At 43.0% G+C, this 21319-nt stretch overlaps 1 protein-coding gene across 3 annotated transcripts; it reads right to left on the bottom strand.

Moving 5' to 3' along the window:
- Window positions 1-454: 454 nt before the first annotated feature.
- sec31a (SEC31 homolog A, COPII coat complex component) lies at window positions 455-20729 on the bottom strand. Of its 3 annotated transcripts, XM_084382980.1 has the most exons (28): window positions 20518-20729; window positions 18118-18197; window positions 17694-17817; window positions 17412-17610; window positions 16753-16848; window positions 16396-16536; window positions 16135-16277; window positions 15533-15632; window positions 15253-15414; window positions 15015-15167; window positions 14707-14928; window positions 14540-14614; window positions 14367-14408; window positions 13394-13807; window positions 12701-12899; window positions 12430-12608; window positions 12217-12343; window positions 11581-11726; window positions 10951-11124; window positions 10501-10743; window positions 9120-9206; window positions 8337-8439; window positions 6980-7330; window positions 4944-4999; window positions 4589-4843; window positions 4127-4246; window positions 3965-4036; window positions 455-3726 (listed from the first exon to the last, which is right to left on the bottom strand). In XM_084382980.1, the coding sequence occupies exons 2-28, from the start codon at window positions 18194-18196 to the stop codon at window positions 3547-3549; spliced, it is 4242 nt and encodes a 1413-aa protein (XP_084239106.1). In that variant the 5' UTR covers window position 18197; window positions 20518-20729; the 3' UTR covers window positions 455-3546. The 3 variants fall into 3 exon arrangements, with proteins under 3 accessions (XP_084239106.1, XP_084239108.1, XP_084239107.1); XM_084382982.1 differs by lacking the exon at window positions 6980-7330; XM_084382981.1 differs by lacking the exon at window positions 9120-9206.
- Window positions 20730-21319: the final 590 nt, after the last annotated feature.

The following is a 21319-nucleotide window of genomic DNA, read 5'->3' as shown; positions in this document are numbered from 1 at the left end:
TATAAATAAATATAAATAAATATGCTTAGAGGGTAATTTCACCAATATTCCACATTAAAGTAATAATCTGGAAGATCTTCATGTGAATAAATGTGTTAAGTCAGAATGAGGTAACAAAATGATTCAAGGAGGAACTTTATAAACTTTCTGAAACGCCGTCTCTGACAACTTCTTAATTATTTGGGCCTTTTTGTAAATTAGGCAAATTTTATACGTTGAGTTCTTTCTTTGTTGTTGAGTTTGGAGAAACCTTTTCTTGAATTAACTTTTATTTTTTTCTATCTGATGCAGATAAAATAAATGAATTATAAAGGTACCACTTTGGCTCTGATGCAGCATTTAAATCTGCAAAGTAACTAAAGTTATCAAATAAATGTAGTAGAGTAAAAAGTACATTTGTCTCTAAGAAAATGTGAAAAAAATACAGATGATATAACTGAAGCCTGAAAACTAATGAAGAATCCATCAAAACATCTTTATTAACAGTAAGATTTTACAAATACACTAAACAGTGATCGATAAGCGCTACTTCACCAGACTCCCTTATAAAACCGCTCAATTTAGTGAGTTGTTGAGTGAGGAGGAACTTAATTATTCTTGTAAATTTGGCAAATGTCACAGATTGAGTTCTTTCTCAAGACAAATGTTTTCCTTAATAAACCTTTTGGTTTTCTATTGTCAATAAAATTAATTAAGTCTAAGATGTACGCTTTATTTACTTTGCAGATTACTACATTTATTTGATAACTTCGGCTCTGACGCAGCATGAAGAGTAAAATATTCAACATTTACCTCCAGAAAAAAAACAAAACAGATATAATAGTTGGAGTAACAGTTTCTTCATGAGCATCCAACCAATCGTCCAACTCGAATCAAAACAACAACATCATATTGTAAATAAATACTATTTATTGAAAATATTGCATGTAGTCGATCTAAAACAAAGACTTGTTTTTCTTTATTAACAACATAAACTGAGGTTGACCGCTCTGACTACAGCCCTCATCATCATCATCATCATCATCATCATCATCATCGCTGCTGGAATGAAAATCAAGTACAAGTCTCCTTCCACTCTCCCTCTGAGGTCTGATTAATTAGCGCATAATTAACCCCAAATGCCGTTAAAGAAGACCGTTAGCGTTTGTTTAAGCATGCATACTTTAAAATTCATAAAAGCACAGTCTCTTATTTTAAAAGGCCATTGCACTCTGCTGGAGCCTCGTGATTACACTGAACAGAAAAAGGAAACATAAAAAAAAAAGAAATAAACGACATCAAACGTCCTCAACAGATGGGACTGCATTGCTCTGCATTGACGTATCCCACACACTGATATTATCTTGGTCCGATGTGTTGTATGTAGTGACAGCAGTGGTGAAAGTAAAAGCAGAAAGACTGTTTAAAGAACTATCAGACGTCACAACAGGCACGTTATAATAAACTGAACTCCGAGCATCAATGCTTCTTTAAACGCTAATGAGGGAGACTGAATTAATCCATATTCTTATTTAATCTTTTGTTTCTCTGCAGCCTCATTCACAGATCTACTGCAAAATACATGCAGGCGATGATGCATTTATAAATCAAAATAAAGCCCGATTCTGTAAAATTCTACATATTTATGGATTATAATGCATCTGAGCGTCGCTGTAGTGCACAAACATTAAAAGACTGTAAAGATGAACAAGCTTATATTTCTTAAATGATTGCTGTTTGCATGATCAAGCAGTTGTGAGCAAAAAACATGCCGCTATTATTAACTAATTCATTAAGACTGGTTTTATTCTGTTAGAGGCTCATCAGAGCCGCTCTCAACATCCGTCCTGAGTGATTCGATCACAAGTGGACAGATCTGAGTCTGTTAGTTCACACCTGGTATTAACATGCGTCTCGAGTGACCACTTCTGATTGGACTTACGTCGCTGCTCTGTATGCAAATAAACGCGTCCCTCACTGGGACTTACAGACACGAACTTCATGCATCACGTTTGCCGAATTTACAAGAAGGCCCAAAAAGTTAAGGATTTGTCGGAGGCAGAGTTTCACAACATTCATAAAGTTTCTCCTAACTCAACAACTCACTAAATTGTGCACTTTTTAAAGGGAGTCTGGGAACTTTCTCCACAGGGGGCGACAAAGAAGCAGCCTATATTGGTTATGTTTGGTGTAAAATGGTGTCTCCTCTCATATATTTAGTGTAAATGCTAAACTGCTGAATGTTGGCAGGTAGGACACACTTCATATACCAGCCTCCCTTTACAATTTGTGTAATTGTAAGAATTATTAGGAGTAAGGAGAAATTGAACTAACTTTGCTCAGTGACTGCAACTAATTCTCAATCATTCTTACCTTCTTGTGCATTCAGCATTAAATGCAAAACATGAAGTTGTTTGTTTCAACAAAACTGTCAATTTGTCACAGCTTCAAAGAAGAAGGTGAGTCTGCTTCTGTGTCCAAAGTGCTAAAGTCTTACCTGCCAACATTAAGCAGCTGTTTGAACACACTGTTTACACTGATTTCACCATTTACACTCAGTTTATGAAAGAAGACGTTGTATTCATGGTAAACATGTCAACTTCTACCAATACAGTAAACGGTAACCAATATAGGCTACTTCGTTGTCACCCGAGGTCAAAGTCACCAGACTCCCTTGAAAAAGTGCACAATTTTAATAGTTGAGTTAAGAGAAACTTTATAAACTTTGCGAAACGCTGTTTCTGACAAATTCTTCATTATTTGGGCCTTCTTAAAAATTCAGCAAATGTTCTGCATTAACTTCTTTTTTTCTTTGTGTAAAAAACATCATGTCCTTTGTCCCGGTGATATTTATTTGCATATAGAGCGGAGACGTGAGCTCAGATCACAGCTGGTCCTTCATGTTTAACGGCAGGTGTGAACTGAGACTGAGCGCCGTCCTCTTCTGATCGGATCAGTCAGGATGGACGTTAATATCAGGGTCAGATCAGCCTCATAACTGACTACATTTATTTTGATAATCTCATCACAAGCAGAGACAAATGCCCTTAAAATTCCTGAATCTCCTGGTTCTCGTCCCGTCTTTGTTGTCACTGCTGATTAACACCGCTCTATAAATTAGATTCTTCCACATTTACTTCCACATCCAACAAGATGAAACTGCGTCTTCCTCATATTCTGATTACCAGTTTGGAGATTTTCCAATACAATTGTTGCATATTCATTAAATTCTCAAACATGAATCCACTTCAAGTTTACATTAAAAACAAATGTATAGTTTGACTTGTTGGTACTTTAAGGTGGAGTCTGGAGCCCTTTCTTTGTTGCACTCGTTTGCACGGGGCTCAGATTTTACTTTCACCACTGCGTGCGACTCATAGCATGGCTTGTGTTTGAGTTGCGTCAGAAAACATGAATGGCACGTAGAAGAATTTAACAGGATTTTCGTACATCTCATAATTCTTCGTCAAATGCGGCTTCCTGTGAAACAAGCTCGACCCCCTGACCGGTCCCTCGCCGCCGTCCACCGATCAACGACTCGGAGGAGTTTGGGATTTTTCCGCCTGATCACACTCCCAGTTTGTTGGCTTGTGTCAGCACCACCTTGAGTACGGGCATGAAGGCTGACGTCTCGCTGAAGTTGCTGCTGCTGACTATGTGGGTGTGGATGTTGAGGCCCTCCGTGTAGGATCTGGACTCTATGCTCTGGGCTATGTTGTGTAGACCTCCGACAATGGCGGGAGAGAGCTGGAGAGAAGAGCAGCAGAGAAATCAGAGAAACGTTCTCAGTATATACAGTTATTTAACAGGAAGACTTTTGGCTTCATGCACCAACATTTAAGACTTCACAAATCCAAAGTTAAGACAATTTGAAAGGAACTTAATCCCAAATCCAACTCGTCAGACTGAGTTTTGTGTCTCCTTTCATAAACATTTAGGAGCCATCGTCTTCCTCTTCTTTGTGTTATTATAAACCAACACTCACCGTCTGCTCTCTGAGTTTGTCGTACAGCGCCTCCAGACGTTTGTTAGCATCATCGAGCTTCCTCTTAGTTTGCTGTGAAAACATGAAACAGAGTCCGATTACAAGTCGTCACTTTGTTAAGTTAAGATGAACTGAGCTGTTGTCTGCGTCAGATAGACTCACAGGGTCGGTAGCTACAGCCAAGCACTTCTGAATGAGCCCCTCGAAGGTGGTCTTCAGGACCTGGTGCTCGTCGGGGATGGGCTTCTTCATGATCTTCTCTGCGGGGATCGACTGCAGAGGCTGAAAGGGTTTTAAACAGGGTCGGAAATGTGAAATGTGAAATGATTCTGAGAAGCTTTCGCCAGATGTTGGACGCAGAAAACACAGAAAATTTAACCTGATGAGAAAAAAATGACGACGGACAAAAGTTTGTAAACACGACTGACACAACACGAACTCGTACATATTTTAAAAAGTGAAGCAATGTCGGACAAAAAAAGACGACTTGGTGTGCAAAGACCTTTACTTTGTGGCCAGATTATCACTGTTTAACGAGCAAAGGACACAAAACCTCCTTCAACTAATATTTTCACATGAAAAGACTTTTTTTGTCTGGATGTAAGATGAAACTACAGTCTGTACCTGTATAACATCTCCCGTCGGTGCTCCTGGTGCTCCCTCCATGCTGGTCTTGGGCATCGCAGGGTTCATGGGTGGAGGGGAGAACTGCTGCTGCTGCTGCTGCATGCCCGAGTAGGGGACCTGGGCACCGTGCGGGCCCTGGACCATGGCCTGAGGGGCCCCCGAGGGCACCGGCTGGGCCTGAGGGTCGGCGCCCAGCGGGGCCATGATGGGAGAGGTGATTGGGGCAAGGGGGGTGTAGGTCTGTGGCACCGGCTGAACGATGATAAATACAATTTATTTCACACATCTTCATCTCCGTCACGAGGAGGAGTTACTGATCTCTATAACGTTTGACTTCAGTCGGCAGACTCACCTTCTTCTTTGACGCTCTGCTCAGAGCCGGAGGGTCGTTCCAGCCGTTCTGAGGCCCTACAGGAGCAACAACATCCTGATTACACCACCGGGAGACGATCGGTTTCATGTTTTAAAGTGTATCAGAATATATTTCATTTGTTTGCCTAAGCTGTGATCACAAGAAAAACGTTCAACATTTTGGGAAACACACTTATTAACTTGCGTGCAGAGTTAACTGTGAACATAAGAATGAAAAGATTCAGGCTGCGACTAACGATTGTTTTCATTGTGATCGATTAGTTGTTTTGTCTATAAAATGTCAGAAAACTAAAATGTCGATCAAGACGACGTCCTCAAATGTCCTGTTTTACCCACAACCCAAAGTTATTCAGTGTACTGTAATATGAAACTACAGCTATTAGCTTAGCATAAAGAGACAAAAAGCTGCCTTGACTCTGTTGGAAAGCACCAGCACTACCAGCACTTCTGAAGCTCACAAGTCAATTTTGTTACATCATGCTTGTTAAATCAATCAATCAATAAATAAATAGACACTATTCCTTTGTGCTAAGCTAAGCTAACTGGCCGCAGCCTCATATTAAGTATACAGTCATGAGCTTGGTATCAATCTTTTTATCTAAATCTCAGCAGGAGTGTATTTCCCAAAATGTTGAACTATTCCTTTAAAGCTCTTCTATTTTAAATCAACATAATGTGATTTATAATCAATTAAAAGATCAATACTGGGATAAAAGCCGTGCAAATTTAGTTCAGAAAGCTTTAGTTAGTTTTAATTATAATCGTGACCTCTACCTGTTATTTTTAAGATTTATATAATAAAGTACGATCAGATGTAATTTATCATTCCCCTCCGTTCCAAAGATAAATGGTTTAATCCACATAACAGGGCGCATTTACTATTTAAAATTAAATATATACATTTCCTTATGAGGTCTGGTGTGGGAGCGCCTGTGTGCAGACAGCTGATGAAGTCAATAAATAAATAAAATGTCCTGACAAAGAGACTTTAGGTCGAGTGTATCTGTTCGCTATAATTTTATCTTCTCAATAATATTATCATTACTCTCAGTTTTAAAATGTATCATTTCAATGCTGATTTAATTTAATTGATTTAATTCTAATTTAATTACTAAAATGATGGATTAACAAGTTTGTCACACGCTGTTCAGATGGAACGTGTGTTAAGTTATACATATATTGCATTATAATATTCAAAAAAATGTAATTCTTAACTAAATTTTAACTTCTTTTGGTTTTACAGCTCCTGCAAAAGTCCTATTTTACTCTTTGTTTGTTGGTCATATAATAAACCATTTATTGAAACTACATCTTTTCCAGAAAAGAGCAGAAATCACTGGTAGAATGTGAAGAATTAGTCTTTAGTTGACAAAATGTTGCCTTTTCTTTTACATTTCTCAGAGAAGAACATGTTAATGTTGCTTCAGGCTCATCAAACAGTTATTGTGAATTTATCAATGAATACATTGATTGTAATTAAAGTCTATAATGATTAATTAAATGATCAAGCTTCTACTGTCGGTGAGATTTGATTCTGTCTTTTATTTTAAGAAGTTAAAAAACATTAACGTTTCTTAAAGAGACTAGAACCTGTTATTTCAGTAAACTGTCCTGTATTTCTCTTTCTACACGGCTGACATCTTTCGTCTGCAATGTAAATGTTTATAATCAATTTAACGTTAATTTTGAAAACACAACAGCGGGTGAACGAGCTAATGAGGAAGAAGCGTCACTCCTCAGAAACGTCTGTTCTCAGCTCCGGGGAAAGACGACGTGTTGAATTAATTTAAGACTTTTTAAAAGACATTTTAACATCTTCTGGATGAAGTCTGAAGGTTTATGATCGGCTGCTTTCTACTGTTGATGTGACACATGAGTAAAGAAAGAAAAACACACCCGGAGAGTCAGACCGACACTGTAAACGTGGGTGTAGTTTGAGAGGAGTGTGATCGGAGCCATGCAGACCTGTTCTCTGAGAGGCGGGGATCAGCCCGGGGTCAGACTCAAGCTGTGTACCTGAGACTCCGCTCGGAGGAGGAGGAGGAGGCATGTACGACACGGGAGATCCTGGACCGCCATGCTGGAAAGATGCTCCGGAGGACGGCGGAGCGCAGAAGGAGGAGGAGGAGGAGGTCGGAAAGAAAGGAGGATGGGAGGAAGCAGAGGAGGGCAGGCACTGGCTGATAGGAGGCTGTCCGGGATAGACCGGAGGTGGAGGCTGAGAGGGGACGGGCTGAGTGTACTGAGAGAGGAAGCCAGGAGGCTCTGCAGGAGGATGAGGAGGAGCAGCAGAGGAGGAGTACTGAAGAGGCTGATAGATAGACACCCCACCAGCTCCAGGTGGGTACTGGCTGACCTGGGGGTAGGCTGGGAGTCGCCCAGGACAAACAAGACGCTGTTAGTGAACAACTGGTGCTGGTTATACTGACTGTATCATGCAACGTGCTTCATGTTCGGCTGGCAGGTTTCAAAAGACTCAAAGAGATAAACATTCAGAACGAGTTGTGAGACTTTCTCATCCTCTGTTAGTGAGGACGAAGACGAGATCAGATGTTAGAGAGTCAAACATTTCTAAAAGGAAATGTTTGATCAGAGAGGAGAGAAGAAGGACTGTGTGTCCGTGTGTCATCTGCAACCCTGTCTCCTACAAATAAAGTTTTCACACAAATAATCACAGCCCGGACGACTTTCACAGATGTGAAAAATCTCTTGTAGGACAGAAGAAACTAAAGAGATTCAGTTCGAAGCTACAGAAGTACTGAGAGCTGAACAACGTGTTTCCTGCACAGACATGAGTTCAGTATTGACTCCAGGGAGGAGACGGGTGTTTGTCACGGGACGGCGGTAGATGCGAGACGCCACCGCAGCCCGGCGGGCCCGGCTTGGCCCGGCTTGGCCATACTGTGGAGCAGGTGCAGTAAAACTGGTGATGGAAAGCAAGTCGCGGCAGCTCGTTTTGACTCGCCGCAGCCAAAAGTGCTGGTGGAAAGCGGCTCTAGAATATTAATTAATTCTAATAATTAGTGACTCATCACCAGAGTTTTTTTGGCAGGTGTGGAAGCGACCCAAAACATTTAGTTCAGGTGGTGGAAAGATGGTTGGGATGGTGGTTTTGGTAAAATATTGTTATTGTCTCATCTTTAAGTTGTTTAATTATGATCATAACAAACATCTAAGTATGAACTTTTTGCATTGGGCGCGAACAGATTGCAGATATGTTGAATTAAACTTTATTTTTAGGAGACGAGTTGCTCAATGACCCTCACAGTTTCATCTGTACCTGTGCTTTTCTCTCCATATCAAAGATTTCTTAAAGATAAAGACCCTGGTAACACGCAGCGAACTCCTCAGGTAGGATGTGCTCAACACTTACGCTGGTACTGATGGGAGAACATGTACGCGGGGGTGGAGGAGGGTGGAGGTGCGGCAGCTGAGCCGGCGGGAGGCATCCCGTACATGGGGTTTGACGGCTCCACCTGCAAAGACACACAGGAAACCATATTTCAAAATAAAAGACAAAGAAATGTCCACTGATAGACGGAAGAGGAAGATGAGATGCGACAGAAGAGGAAGCCAGCAGAGATGTCCCGATCCTTTAATAATATTGTTATAGTTATTAGGTTTATATTGGGAATATACTCTAGCTGCTACCTGGATGTGTTGTACGCTGATCTTTGCTAATAACAGAGTGAGAAGGGGGAGGTGACAGATTCAGCGTTGAAGCTACAGTCGGCTCAGAACATCTCTAGGAGACTTTTTCTTCCCGCTGTAAAAACAAAGCTTGGTGCAGAATAGTCTCGGGTCAAATCTGCTCTTCTTTGAGTTGGAAGACAACATTTATGTAACGACTTCAGCTCAGTCTCATTATGTTTGCTCACAAGGAGCAACATGCATGTCGTGACAAGCAGGCAAATCACAGGAGGCGCAGGAGGAACTAATGAGAGACTGAGAGACAGTGAACGCATCACGGGAGACACAGGACGTGGAGTAGCTGTGGGTGAAGGCAGGTTACCACGGACGCACCACAGCAGCCAGGCTGGATTTAGGATATCATATTTAGTTATTCGCAATCATGGAGGCGGAAGTCTGCGTGCGAGAACATCTGCAAACATCTGCACAGGTGTGTGTGTGGAGGCCAGGTGGGCGGTCAGTGTACCTGCTGGTCCTGAAGAGGAGGAGGGACAGTGGGGAGGGCTGTGGGAGTTTGGTTACTCCAGGAGGTGACAGTGGAGGCAGCCCTCACCTGAAGCACACAGAGACACACGGCACATACTAATGATGGCCGCAGCATGGGGGGAGGAGGAGGGAGGAGGAGGGGGGACACACCAAACAACACAACAACACTTTGGACCAGAACCAGGGTTCAAATGACAGAAACACACCCCCAGAAATACAGTTTTTACACAGAGAAAACTTTGCTGCCACCAACTGGTGTTGAACTATGGAGGACTGAAACCGCCAAAATAAATATAAAGAAAATAGTGTCTCAATAAATATGTCATTAAGTGATAAATGTAGGCATTGATTAAATTATAAAATGGGACATAAACTGAGTTTTCTGTTTTAAATTGCTTCTGTATTTATTTACCTTTTTTAAAATTAATTCTCCTATTTATTTACTTTTCCGTTAGCTTTACCATCGTCTTTATTCATTTATTCATTTTCAAATATTCATCTGTGTATTCATTTACGTATTATCTTGCAAAAGGCAAAGTGAAAAGAATAAAGAAATAATAAAAATAGTTTTAAAAAAAATGGAAAGCTAATAAACGGGAATTAATAAAACGTCAGATAACAACAGAAGCAAACTGAAAAGCAGAAATGTCAATTTATGTCACATTCTGTAAATCAATTAATGTCTACATTTATTTTAAATAAATGTATTTATTGAGACATTTATTTATGTCCTTATGTCTTTTTAATGTTGTCAGTATCAGGCCTCCGTAGATCTCCAGCCTCTTCTACAGACGCACATTTCTTATTAATGTTTCATGAGTTCATTTAGGAATGAGCGTGTGATTTAAACCCTGGTGAGAATGGAAATCCAGTCGTTGAAATGTCGACAACACAACAGCAATGAGATCCTCATCAGCTTGTTAGTCGTGTGTGAGTCTGACAGCGTTTTATCAAACTATCATCCAGTGTATGATCCACCTATCAGATCTAATCAGGTTTCAACATTTGTGAAAGAACTCAAAGTCAAGGCGTCTAATCGCCTTCAGAAACAAGACAGAAACAGTCTCTTATCAAACCTTTTCAGTGAGAGATAAACAGGTTTCATAAGAGATTTGAGTATTTCAGGGACCGGACATCATCTATCAAAACCTCTCCCTCGTGTGTGACCTGGAGATGTTGTCGGGTTTTAGAGGAAGAGCAGGAAGAAGACCAGTCTGCCCTCAGGGTTAATATAACCTCAGACCTAAACCTGCGTGCATCCTGACGATAAACAGGTTTTGCACAGACTCAGGTTCACGACTAACATCATGTCAAACTGAGGAACGGTGATGTAATACGTGTGATGTAATGCTGGAACCTACTGGCTGGTAATACTGCGGCTGTGCTGGTGCCGAGGCAGCGGGTGTAGGTATGGGTGCTGGAGCTGCTGCAGGGGGCTGAGGCACCATGACGGGCTGGATCGGGGTGAATGGATGACGGGGAGCGGCCTGAGTCGGGGCAGGCTGATGAGGCCGAGCTCTCTGGGTTTGTACCGGAGCTGCTGGAGCCTCCGGCTGCTGCCCCAGAGCCCGACGGAGACGCTCCCGAAGCTGCTGCACGGCAACCTGTCAGGTCCAAACGAGAGAGGGGAACTTGGGTCAGTGTGTTGTAATACTCGCGGAGATGTGATGCATCAAAGAAACTGTGGTTATGTGACAGCTTGTGAAACTACAGTGACAGATATGAACAGATGTTCACTCAAGACTTTATTAGCAAAAACGTTGTTATTCCTGAGAGCTGAGGAGGAACTGGACACAGACTGAGTTACACACCTGGTTGGTGTTGTCAGGCAGGTAGGTGATGGCAGTGGACAGGCTGCCCTGGGAGGCCAGCAGGTTGGCGTACTGGCTCATCTTCTCAGCCAGCAGGATGCCGATAGCAGCCGGACCAGAGCGCTGAGTCTGCTCCACGGCACGCCGCAGCACCACCACCTTCTCCACCAGGTCCTGAGGGACGGAGACACAAAGCATTAGCACGACAAAAAAAAGAGAGACAAGCTGAAAACACAAAATCTGACCACATCTTCTGCCTTCTGTTCTTCCTATTTAAGATCCTTCAGTTTACTACTATGAATTAAGCAAACAGACGTCCATTTAAACATCCAGCAGACGTGGAGCAACCACAGTTTACATTTAGAGACATGTTTCGAACAACCCGATGAATTAAAGCTCAATAATCACTCTGATTTTTGTTCTTGTCTCTATAAACTCCTAAATTGTGCTCACTAGCTGCTCACTGTGTTCATACAGAGTTTAAAGAGGGAAAAAACTGGATTTAAATTCATCCGGTGGACTGAGATGCTGCCCCCAAGTGTCCAAAGATATCAGTAGGTTGCAGGTTTCAGATACAAAGCTGGAGTCAATTTAATAAATTACACGTGAACAGCTCTAATGTAAACCTACCTGGAGAGACAGTGGACACAGTCCGTCCTGCGCTCTGGTCCAGCAAGACACCAGTTTCTCCACATTTCCAGCACAGATGTAACACAGACAGGCCTGTGCCTGCAGCTGGGCGTCCTCTGCTGCCTCCAGTCTGTCCCCGAGGAGATCTACGAGCAGACAAGTTCAATTATAGAGCACAAATTCATGACTGAGACAACGAAATGTAATAAAAGAAGAGACAGGAGACACTGAGAGAACCGGCATGTCAGCTGGAACAATGGAAGAGGAAAGAAATGACAGCAGCAGTGTAACAGTCATCATCTCCTCCCTCCTGATGATATAAAGTCAGGTGAAGTCTCGTCGTCCACAAAACATTTCTGGAGCTTCGCAGTAAAAACAGAAAGGTGAAAGCTGAAATCTTCTCTGAGCTGCGAGCTAAAAATGTTAGCACGCACGTTGAGGGTGTAAATAATGTGTTTCCAAATCAGTTTGGGCTCTCGGAGCTCTCAGAGACGTGGATTACACCATTTTAGTTTTGTTTTTTTTCTCCAGCACTTTGCGGTGAAGCTCCAGAAGTGTTTATGTCCATCAGTACGGGAGGGGGAGGAGACGATGACTGGATTCTTATTTTTGGTTGAACTTTTCCGTTAAACTGACCACAGAGGGAGGAGAACTCCTCAGGCTGAGCGTAGGTCATGACGGCAGCCAGCGCCTCCTTCCAGTTCTGCAGCTCGCACGTCTTCAGGATGTCATGCCAGTCTTTCATCACCACGGCGCTGATCAGCTGCACGACAAACACGCAGTTACATCGTCAGTAATACACTTTTAATTCATTAACTCTCCTCGTTAACTTCTCCTTGTTGTCGTCACCTTGGTGATCTTGCTGTGAGTTTTGGTGAAATACTTCTTCTGGGTTTTCTCCAAGAGCTCGGACCCTCCTGCGATGGCCAGGATGATGCTGTCTGCCATTCGGTTGTCATGGAGACAGAGCTCCACAGCTCCCTCAAAGTCTCCGGTCAGCAGGGCCTGAGTGATCAGCCCGTCCACATCTGAGCAGAACACAGAAAGCATTTTACTAGAACCAAACACGACAACCACAGTTAGCTCTCCCTCTGTCACTGAAGGTTCAGAGCGTTGGTACCTTGACTGATGCTGAGGCTGACTCCTCCTGCGTTAGCTGGAGCTGGAGATGGAACAAGAGCGGGAGAAGGAGACGGAACCAGAGCCGGAGCCGGAGATGGAGCTAGTTCTAATTCTGGTTCTGGAGCCTCGGTGGGCTCCTCAACTGGAGCTAAAGTCTCAGCAGGACTGGGCTCCTCCTCCACTGACGCCGCTGTCTCCTGAAACACCACAGAAACATCCGTCATGTCTTCAGTTTACTCTTCTCCTTCCCACATGTGTTGCAAGATCCTGACTTATTAATAAATCATTTTAAAAAGTTCTGTAAAAAGTTCCTCTTATCTTGACTGTGCAGACACCTGGTGACAGAGCATGTGAGTGGAGGGGAGCGCTGAGTTCATTCACCCACTGATTTCCCCCCTCAACACTCACTGCTCACTCCAGAAGAAAAAAAATCTATGTTGTTCTGACTGAAACGAAGTCACCACATTATTTTCTTGTACCATATTATCGTTATCTGTTACTCCTTGTGAATATTGTTTTTAAATTGTCTAGTTCGCAACAGCCGACTGAAAACAAAGAGTGGCTGTGCAATACACAATACACAGAAGCACCGGTGTTTAGCAGCACATACATCAGAGGAAACAAGTTCAGCCGTGTTTCTGAAGGTAACTGAGCTAGAAGACTATGAACATGTGCAGCAATGACGATGTACCTCCTCCAAAGGGATCTCCTCTTCCTCTGGGAGAAGTGAGTCCACATTTTCTTCCAGTTCGTCGGTCGCAGCGTCCTCAGGATCTGCTGCTGCTGCTGCTGCTGGCTCTTCGGGCTCTGGGTCTAGAATGGAGTCGAGTTCTGGTGCAGCGTCTGGCTGAAGGTTTGCAGCAGCGATCATGTCGAACGCTGCCTCAGGAGTGGAGTCTAGTTCCAGTGTGGCTTCTGGTTGAGGGTTTGCAGCAGCAATCAGGTCGAACGCTGCCTCAGGAGTGGAGTCTAGTTCCAGTGTGGCTTCTGGTTGAGGGTTTGCAGCAGCGATCAGGTCGAACGCTGCCTCGGGAGTGTCAGCAGGAGGCAGGAAGCTGAGCTCCGGTAAAGGCTGCAGGACGGCTGGAGGAGCAGGCACCTCCACCTGAATGTTGAGGGAGGATATGAGGTCAAAGTCAGAGAGGATCATTGAATACTCGGCTGCAAATGAGCACAGAGATAATGTAAATCAGCTGTAAATAAATTAATATGCTGTATTTTTAATATTTTGTTTCTGTTCTTTAGCGAGGAAGTTATGTTTATATTTGTTGGTTTGTCGGCTGGTTCATTCTTGATGAAACAGATCTAGCGTATTTAGGCAACTGATTTCTATGAGTGAGGACAATTTCATGCGGCTCCAAATAAAAATCTTAAATCTAGCTGACTTAAATATGTTTGATTTGATTTTTTTTTGCCTTCAGTCTCGTCGTCACCACTACAGGAAGTCAAGAACAGGTTTACGGGGGATAATTCCTTCAGTTTCTGATTCAACAAATAAGATAATGAACGTGTTTCAGCTGGTGTTAAAGCCATGCCAGCTGTTCCATAGTTCACAGAGTGGTATCAATCTCCTCATCAAACTTTTGACAAGACTTCAAATGTGTTAATTTAACAAAACTTCTTCAAAATGCACCATTAACACTAACTGCTCTGCACGAACGTACCTGTGGAGGGTCAGCAGGTTTTTCCTCGAGTGCTGCAGAAATCTGAAAACAATAAAAGGATTGTTTATGACAACATGCACTGAAAGACACTTGATGAAAGTATTAAACAGAAAATATTAAATATATCTATAGTGTCTCGTGAGGCCTGCAGGAGCCTAGAAAGGACATCTCACCTTTAAGGCTAGCTCCTCTTTGTTGTATCCCAGCAGTTCCAGGTACTTGCTGCGGACGTCACTTTCAAAATTAGCCTGTAAACACAAAAAAAGTCAAAAACTTAAAAAAATACAATCAAATATTTCAAGTTTTATTCAAATGTTTCTAGGAAATGTTTCTTTCCAACCTTGAGGAAGGACCACAGAGTCTTTTCAAACTCATTTGCAGCCACGTCGATCTTTTCCTGGCAGAAATCCACGAAGCCTCCGGCGCTCAGAGTCGCCTGCAGCTGCTCCGAGCGCTTCAGAAAGGCCGTTTCTGTAATGACCTGGCTGACGTGAACGACGTGCGCAGTGGGCTGCTGAGGGTTCGGCTTTGTGTTCTCCAGAGATACCAGCTTCCCGCCGAACTGAACAAGAGCAAGAAGAAGGTTTCAGATGGTAAAACAAGACGCTCGAGCCTCAGAGTCATGAGAACTAAATGAACGGGACTCACAGCGAACGAGGCTCCGACGGGTCGGCGGATCCACTTCGGGGGCTTCTTCAGCGGAGTGACTGTGGCTGGAGGGGCAGTCGTCTGGGGCAGCTGCAGCGGGGGCAAAGTCTGTCCCGTCCCAAAAGGATCCATGTTCCCAAACGAGTTACTAATCTGTAAAGACAGTCGAGTTAGACATCAAAGGTGATAAATCAGTGTGCTCCGGTCTCTTTTCCTGTCTCAGGATATTTGATCTCACCTGGTCGGCGTGTCGCTGGCTCTGCGCCTGGCTGCTGCCTCCCATGATGGAGTAGATGTCGATGTGTCCGTCGAAGCCTGCAGCCGACAGCACCGCGGGGTTCCTCGGGCACCACTGGATGTCAAAGCACCACTGACTGCTGGTGGGCAACTCGTACAACACCTGGAGACACAAGCAGAGGATTTACTGACATCAGAGAGACAGAAGAAACACTGACTTTCATCTACGTTAGTTGTGTAACCTGCGTATGACTGACATTTATTGTCATTTATTTTTTTACCTCTCCTGTGTTCGGATTCCAGCACAGGATCCTGCTGTCCTTCCCACAGCTCAGGAGCAGCTCGGGATCAGCCAAGCTCCAGGCGATGGCCAGGACACCTCTGTGCATAAAAAACAGTTCAGTTATGACTTAAATAATCACGTGAATTTTAAGGGATGAGGCTGCTATTGTCAACAAATCCAATTAATAATTTTTCTGAGCTTTCACGCCACAAATGAAGGCATCGAATAATCATGTTGTGCAAGACGGACGTCACAACTCATAAGAATAGCGAACCTGTTTATCGTTAATGTTTGTCAGACTACACTGTAAAGACAATGTGACAATGGACGACTGTATTTGTGGGATTTACCGACGAGGGAACTGAAGCCGTTTTATCCATCTGTGCTCTCTTTTATCCACCAGACTACATTCATAAAAACAGTCATTTTACCTGGCAGAACAGGGGAGCTGGTGCACCGTTTGTTTTTTGACTTTAGGATCAATTAATTTGGTCTTTTTCTGAGATTTGTTGAAAGTAAGAAAACTCTAAATCATCACCAGTCTTATCCTTTAAGCCTGCAGAGGAAAGCTTCTCGCTGCTTTTGAACAGGTGTGTTTACCGGGTGTGATTCTCTAAAATCTTCAGAGGAGATGTAGCAAAACGTAAGTCCCACATCTGGATGACCGGCAGCCGGTCGTCCTCCGAGGCCAAGACCAGCTGAGTGGCCACTTCTGGGTTCCAGGCCAGCCCCGAGCAATGCATCTGAAAAACACACAATCGGAAACGGATTCAGTCGAGCGGACAGCACCACACAATCCTGAGGAGGTTCAACAGCACAGGAGGAGTAAGACTTGGTGCGAGTGCAGGAGGAAGGACGTACTCTGTTGCTGTGGTCGCTGACTTTAATGATGAGGTCGTTCTTGCGGAGGTCCCACACTGAGGCCCGGCCACTCGGGCTGGCAGAGGCCAGGATGTGTTGGACCTGTCTGTTCCACGACACACAGCTGATGTCCTCCTGAGGCTTTCAGACAAAACAACAGCGCTTTGATTTTTCCAGCTTCTTTAATGTGAATATTTCCTGGTTCCTTTCCTCCTCTACGACAGTAAACTCAATATCTTTGGGACTTTTGATCAACGTTTTATTCTATTAACCAAACAACGCAGAAGAAGACGTTTATATTTTATTTCAAGGTAGAAAATACATGTAAAATGTGGTAAATAGAGTAAAAATAAATACCTGAGTTTTTGGTCCTGGTGCCATCGGAGAGCCAAAGTTATTCATGTCCCAGATGTAGATCTCAGACTCATTCCCACCTGATGCAACCAGGTTTGTCTGCAGCAGAGGACGAAATACAAAATCAGTGAATTTAACGTTGTCTGAAACAAATGCAGAGACTGACACTGGAGTTAAAGGAACAGTTCACCCAAAACCTGAAAATCCAGTCATCATCTCCTCCCTCCATGCTGATATAAAGTCACAAGTCCACAAAACATTGCTGAAGCTTCACAGTAAAACAGAGTTGCAGCATTCTGCTAAACATCTAAAGCTGCTGGAGACTTGTTTTAAAATATATAATGGGCTCATACACTCGAGCTCATGCACCCACATCAGACAGGTCTGAGCTGACGCTTTTAGTTTAGCAGCTACAGTGAAGATTGTAGGGTGTAAGTAACCGTCTTTTCAAACCATTCTGGGGTCTCTGAGCTTCTGGAGACTTGATTATGTTGGACGAGCTGGATGGGGCCATTTTATGTTTTGTTTTTTTCACATTTGGTCCCCGGATGAGAATGCTGCAGAGCTAGTTTGCTTTGTGAAACTTTCCATCAGCCTGAGGGCGATTAGATAATGACTGAATCTTCATTTCCAGGTGAACTGTTCCTTTAACTGGATCATACCTGGAACGGGTTGACGTCGAGAGCTCTCACTGGCCCTGTGTGCTTCTCGCTCTCAGCAATGACCACATCGCTCTCTCCGGCCATGATCTTTGCGGGGTCGTACAAGATGACGTTGCCGTTCTCGCTTCCTGCGACGAGAACGCCGGACGGGTGAGCGCCGCTGTCCATTCCGTACGGACCCCAGACCAGTTTGTGGTATCTGTGGAGGGAGAGAGGTGTTTAGTGAACAGCTGCACTCAAAGGAAAAACGATCCATGACAACATAAGTGCAGCTTTCAGTGCCTGTGAGAGGAGGAGAAGCTGCCACATGACTTCATGTCCAGAGACGGTTCAGTCAAGTCCAGCTGGAAAAACTCCAGGGAGGCATTGGTGCTGAAGGAGGCATCCAGCTGCTGGGCTGATGTTCCTGCAGACAGAGAGGACCGGAAGCTTTGGGGCATGTTGTGTCACATTATACATGATGCTGCCGGGTCACAAGAGCTTGCATCTATCAAACGTCTAAAAAATTACACTTGAGAAAACCTCCGAGGAGCCCGATCAGACAGAAGGCAGTTTCTCCAGTTCAAAAAAGGCAAACAAGTGAGGTGCATGCTCTCTGACTCTCATTAGTCTAAGTGACACGACATAAATGATATAACGTCCTGTCAGAACTCCAGATATCTCAGCAGCTGCAGGCGTGTGCCGGCCGCTCGCTGCATGCTCGTACCTGTCGCAAGGTAGATGGGGTGGTGCTGCGCAGGACTCCAGCTCTGGATGGCCGTGCGGTTGATCTCTTTGAGTTTCATCCTGGAGAAATAACGGAGGAACATGCAGAAATGACTACAGGGTGGTTACGGTACAATATAATTTTGTTTTCTTTTCTCTCCATGTGGCTTCTGCAGGAATCAACCACAGATAACAGAGCGTACATGCAGCGTTTGGTGTCTTTTAGCTCTGACGGTATGAATAAAAAAAAAAACAGATGATGTTGCTGAGCTGGCACATTCAGTTATCTGTCTGTCCGCACTCGCTGTGAAAAGATCACTTCCTAATGTGATTTGTACAGAATGCATGTAATCAGTATGAAACTCTCTTCACATTCCCTGATGAGCCACGGCAGCAGAGCGGTGACATGAAAACGTTTTTTATGCACTGATTTTTAGTGCCGACGAGGACTTGCATCACTGATTTGGATCTTTTCGCAGCCAGTTTGGTCAACAAATCCTAAATTTGCATTCAGGCTGCACAATCGATCAAAATATTATCGAGATCAGAGTACGAGTAGTGTGATAACCAAATAGCAGAAGCTGCGATGTTTCGATGAGAATATTTGTGATTAAATTACTTTAATGAGTTACTGCAGTGCTGCAGAGATGTCCTGGTCTACAAATCGATAAGAAAACATGTTTGTTTATCAGGATTTTAATAGGTTTTTCAGTAAGAATTAAAATTATGATGCAAAAATGATCACTACCACTAATTTAAATCATATCGCCATCACATTATCTGTCAACATAATTACAATATGATGTTTTTTGCCATATTTATTTGACAATATGTTGCCCACAATAACGATAGAATCACGATACAGCGACAATCGATACAGTGCAAGACAATCAGTCAATTGCAAAATGCAGGAATTATGTATTAGTTTTAAAGAGTCTTACTCTTTAACACACACACACACACACACACACACACACACACTGCATAATGTCATAGTTTTACTGTCCATAAACTGCCAGTAAGCAGAACAGTTCTGGAGTAGACTTGGGAGATGTCAAACGTTTATATATTTAAACTGTCCTGACCGAATATCACAGCAAAGACATTTAACTTCATACAAATTCCCTAGACCCGTAATTTTTCTCCTGCTTTGATCTGGAAATATTGACAAACTGGTGAGCTGGCGTTCTTCTTACAGAGTCGACCATGTCTGAATGTTAAGCAGCTACATGAGGCCAATAAACCTGCAGTAACGTCCACCGGCCCGGTTTCATTCCCACCTTGTCGGTGTTCAAATAGCAGAAACACGTATACAGTTCAACAGCACCACACACGGCATCCTACAACATGACCGTACACCTCTTTTAAAGGGGCAATATGTAGTTTTGGAGAAGAAATTCAAACTCATTTTAATATTTACAATAATAATGAGGCAATAATACAAACTCAGAAATATTTATTTGTTTCATAAGTGAATTAACAAAGCTGTTAATGCTGCTGGCAGGGTCCGCCACATATAAACAAAGTAAAACAGTATTAATTGTGTTGTCCTTTAAGGTCAGTTTGTTTATTCAGTTATGAAAACAAAGAGAGTTTGTTTATTTAGTTTGTTTAGACAATGAAAATCTTTCTCTTCTGATGAACTTTGCTTCCCCAAAAACTACATAATGCTCCTTTAAAACAGGTTCATTAAAGGGAAGTTGTGTTAGACTGCATTAGTTTAATCTAGGTGCATTTAAGAAACTGTTAACAGAGTAAATGTTTCATTTATTTAATAGACTCGTGCTAAGAGGAGGCTAATTAGTCAAGACCTGAGGTGATAATGTTGAGTATCTGGTTTACAGACAACCAATCCAGGTTTTACTGTCACTTACACATTCTGTATTCTCACCATTCAGCCTCACTACTGTAATAAACACACTAGTTACAGTTACACACAAAGGCCTACTTACACTGACACCAATTATCACATCGGCGCTGCATTATTGAGCCGATTTGCAGTGATGACATCGCAAATGGCTCTCAAGAAACCCAACCACCATTCGGCTAGCTTCTCACATCCAAAGGTGAACACTGGCCAACAAAAAAAAAAGTACAGTGCAAGCTAGCAGCAAGCTAACAGCTGACTGGCCAGTTAAACCCCACACTGTGGAGACAGCGAGGAGCCTCAGCAGGAGGAGAAATGGGAGCAGAAAAGGCAGAAAGCGAGCTGCAGTTTGTTGTCACTTCTTGTACGCGCATACCGGGACATAGTACAGCATGTCCCGGAGCTACAGGGGTTTAGCAGCCTGCTAGCTGCCTGTGCAGGGACAGTGTAACAGAGTGGAGACAGTTACACTCATAGAAACCCTCTCACACACACACACACACACACACACAGATATCTTATTACTTCACTCACCTTCCTTTTCTTTTCTCCTTCTCACGTGAACACACATAAAACTGCTGGCGACAAACACAAACTGCCTCCGCCCGCTCAAGTTCCCCGTTTCGCTTCTGCTTTGAGGATTAACGGCTGTAAAAACAGAAGAAGAGGCGACCGGGTCCCGGCTGCCGACTCAAGACAGATTTCCACGTCCCCACTGGGCTCCATCAACGTGGCACTAAGCAACAACCTTCTCCTCCCACGAAGAAGAACAGCTTCCGGGGGACGTCGACACCGCTGCTCCTGCTAGCATGCTACAGCTATGCTAACGATGCTAGCGATACTTTTTCTGATAATAAATCTCCCAAAACTTAAACAGTGAGGAGAAGCTGGAAGAAGTTAAACACTAATACTTTATATTTAAGTATTCAATGTGGATTCATTGTCGCAGATAAAGAAATTAAGTTAAATTTTTTATTTACAGTTTAAGCTCTTTTCACATCATTGTTATGCTAGTGTTAGCATCCAGCCCTGGAATAACTATTTTATTTCTTTTCTCTCATTTTCAAAATAATTTCATTTAATTTAAACCTTTTTTGTCCCAATAAGCTTCATTTTAGAAATTAAACTACTCAAATTTAGTGTTTCTCTTGTTTATTCTAGGCATTCATTTTTATTTTGTGAATATTTTTGGTTCCCAAAAATAATGCAACACATGTTGACTTGTATTGCATATCCATGCACATGCATACATGCACTCAGTGTGCAATTACTAGTGTAATTAAGCTCTCAGGAGTGCATGTATGCAAAATATGTAACTATACACGTTTACATTCTC

Source organism: Pagrus pagrus (genome assembly GCF_965226575.1).
Source record: "Pagrus pagrus genome assembly, chromosome: 19".
NCBI lineage: Eukaryota > Metazoa > Chordata > Actinopteri > Spariformes > Sparidae > Pagrus > Pagrus pagrus.
The sequence above is the reverse complement of the archived record's forward strand: the minus strand, read 5'-3'. Positions and strand labels throughout refer to the sequence as shown.

Bases quoted from the DNA above. Each gene is read 5' to 3' on its own strand.
- sec31a (XM_084382980.1), bottom strand. From the start codon at position 18,196: ATGAAACTCAAAGAGATCAACCGCACGGCCATCCAGAGCTGGAGTCCT. The intron at 13,808-14,366 runs GTACGTTCGTGC...CTCAACATTCAG, and splicing joins AACCTGCTGACCCTCCACAG to GTGGAGGTGCCTGCTCCTCC. The intron at 4,247-4,588 runs GTACAGACTGTA...AAACCCTTTCAG, and splicing joins CGACGGGAGATGTTATACAG to CCTCTGCAGTCGATCCCCGC.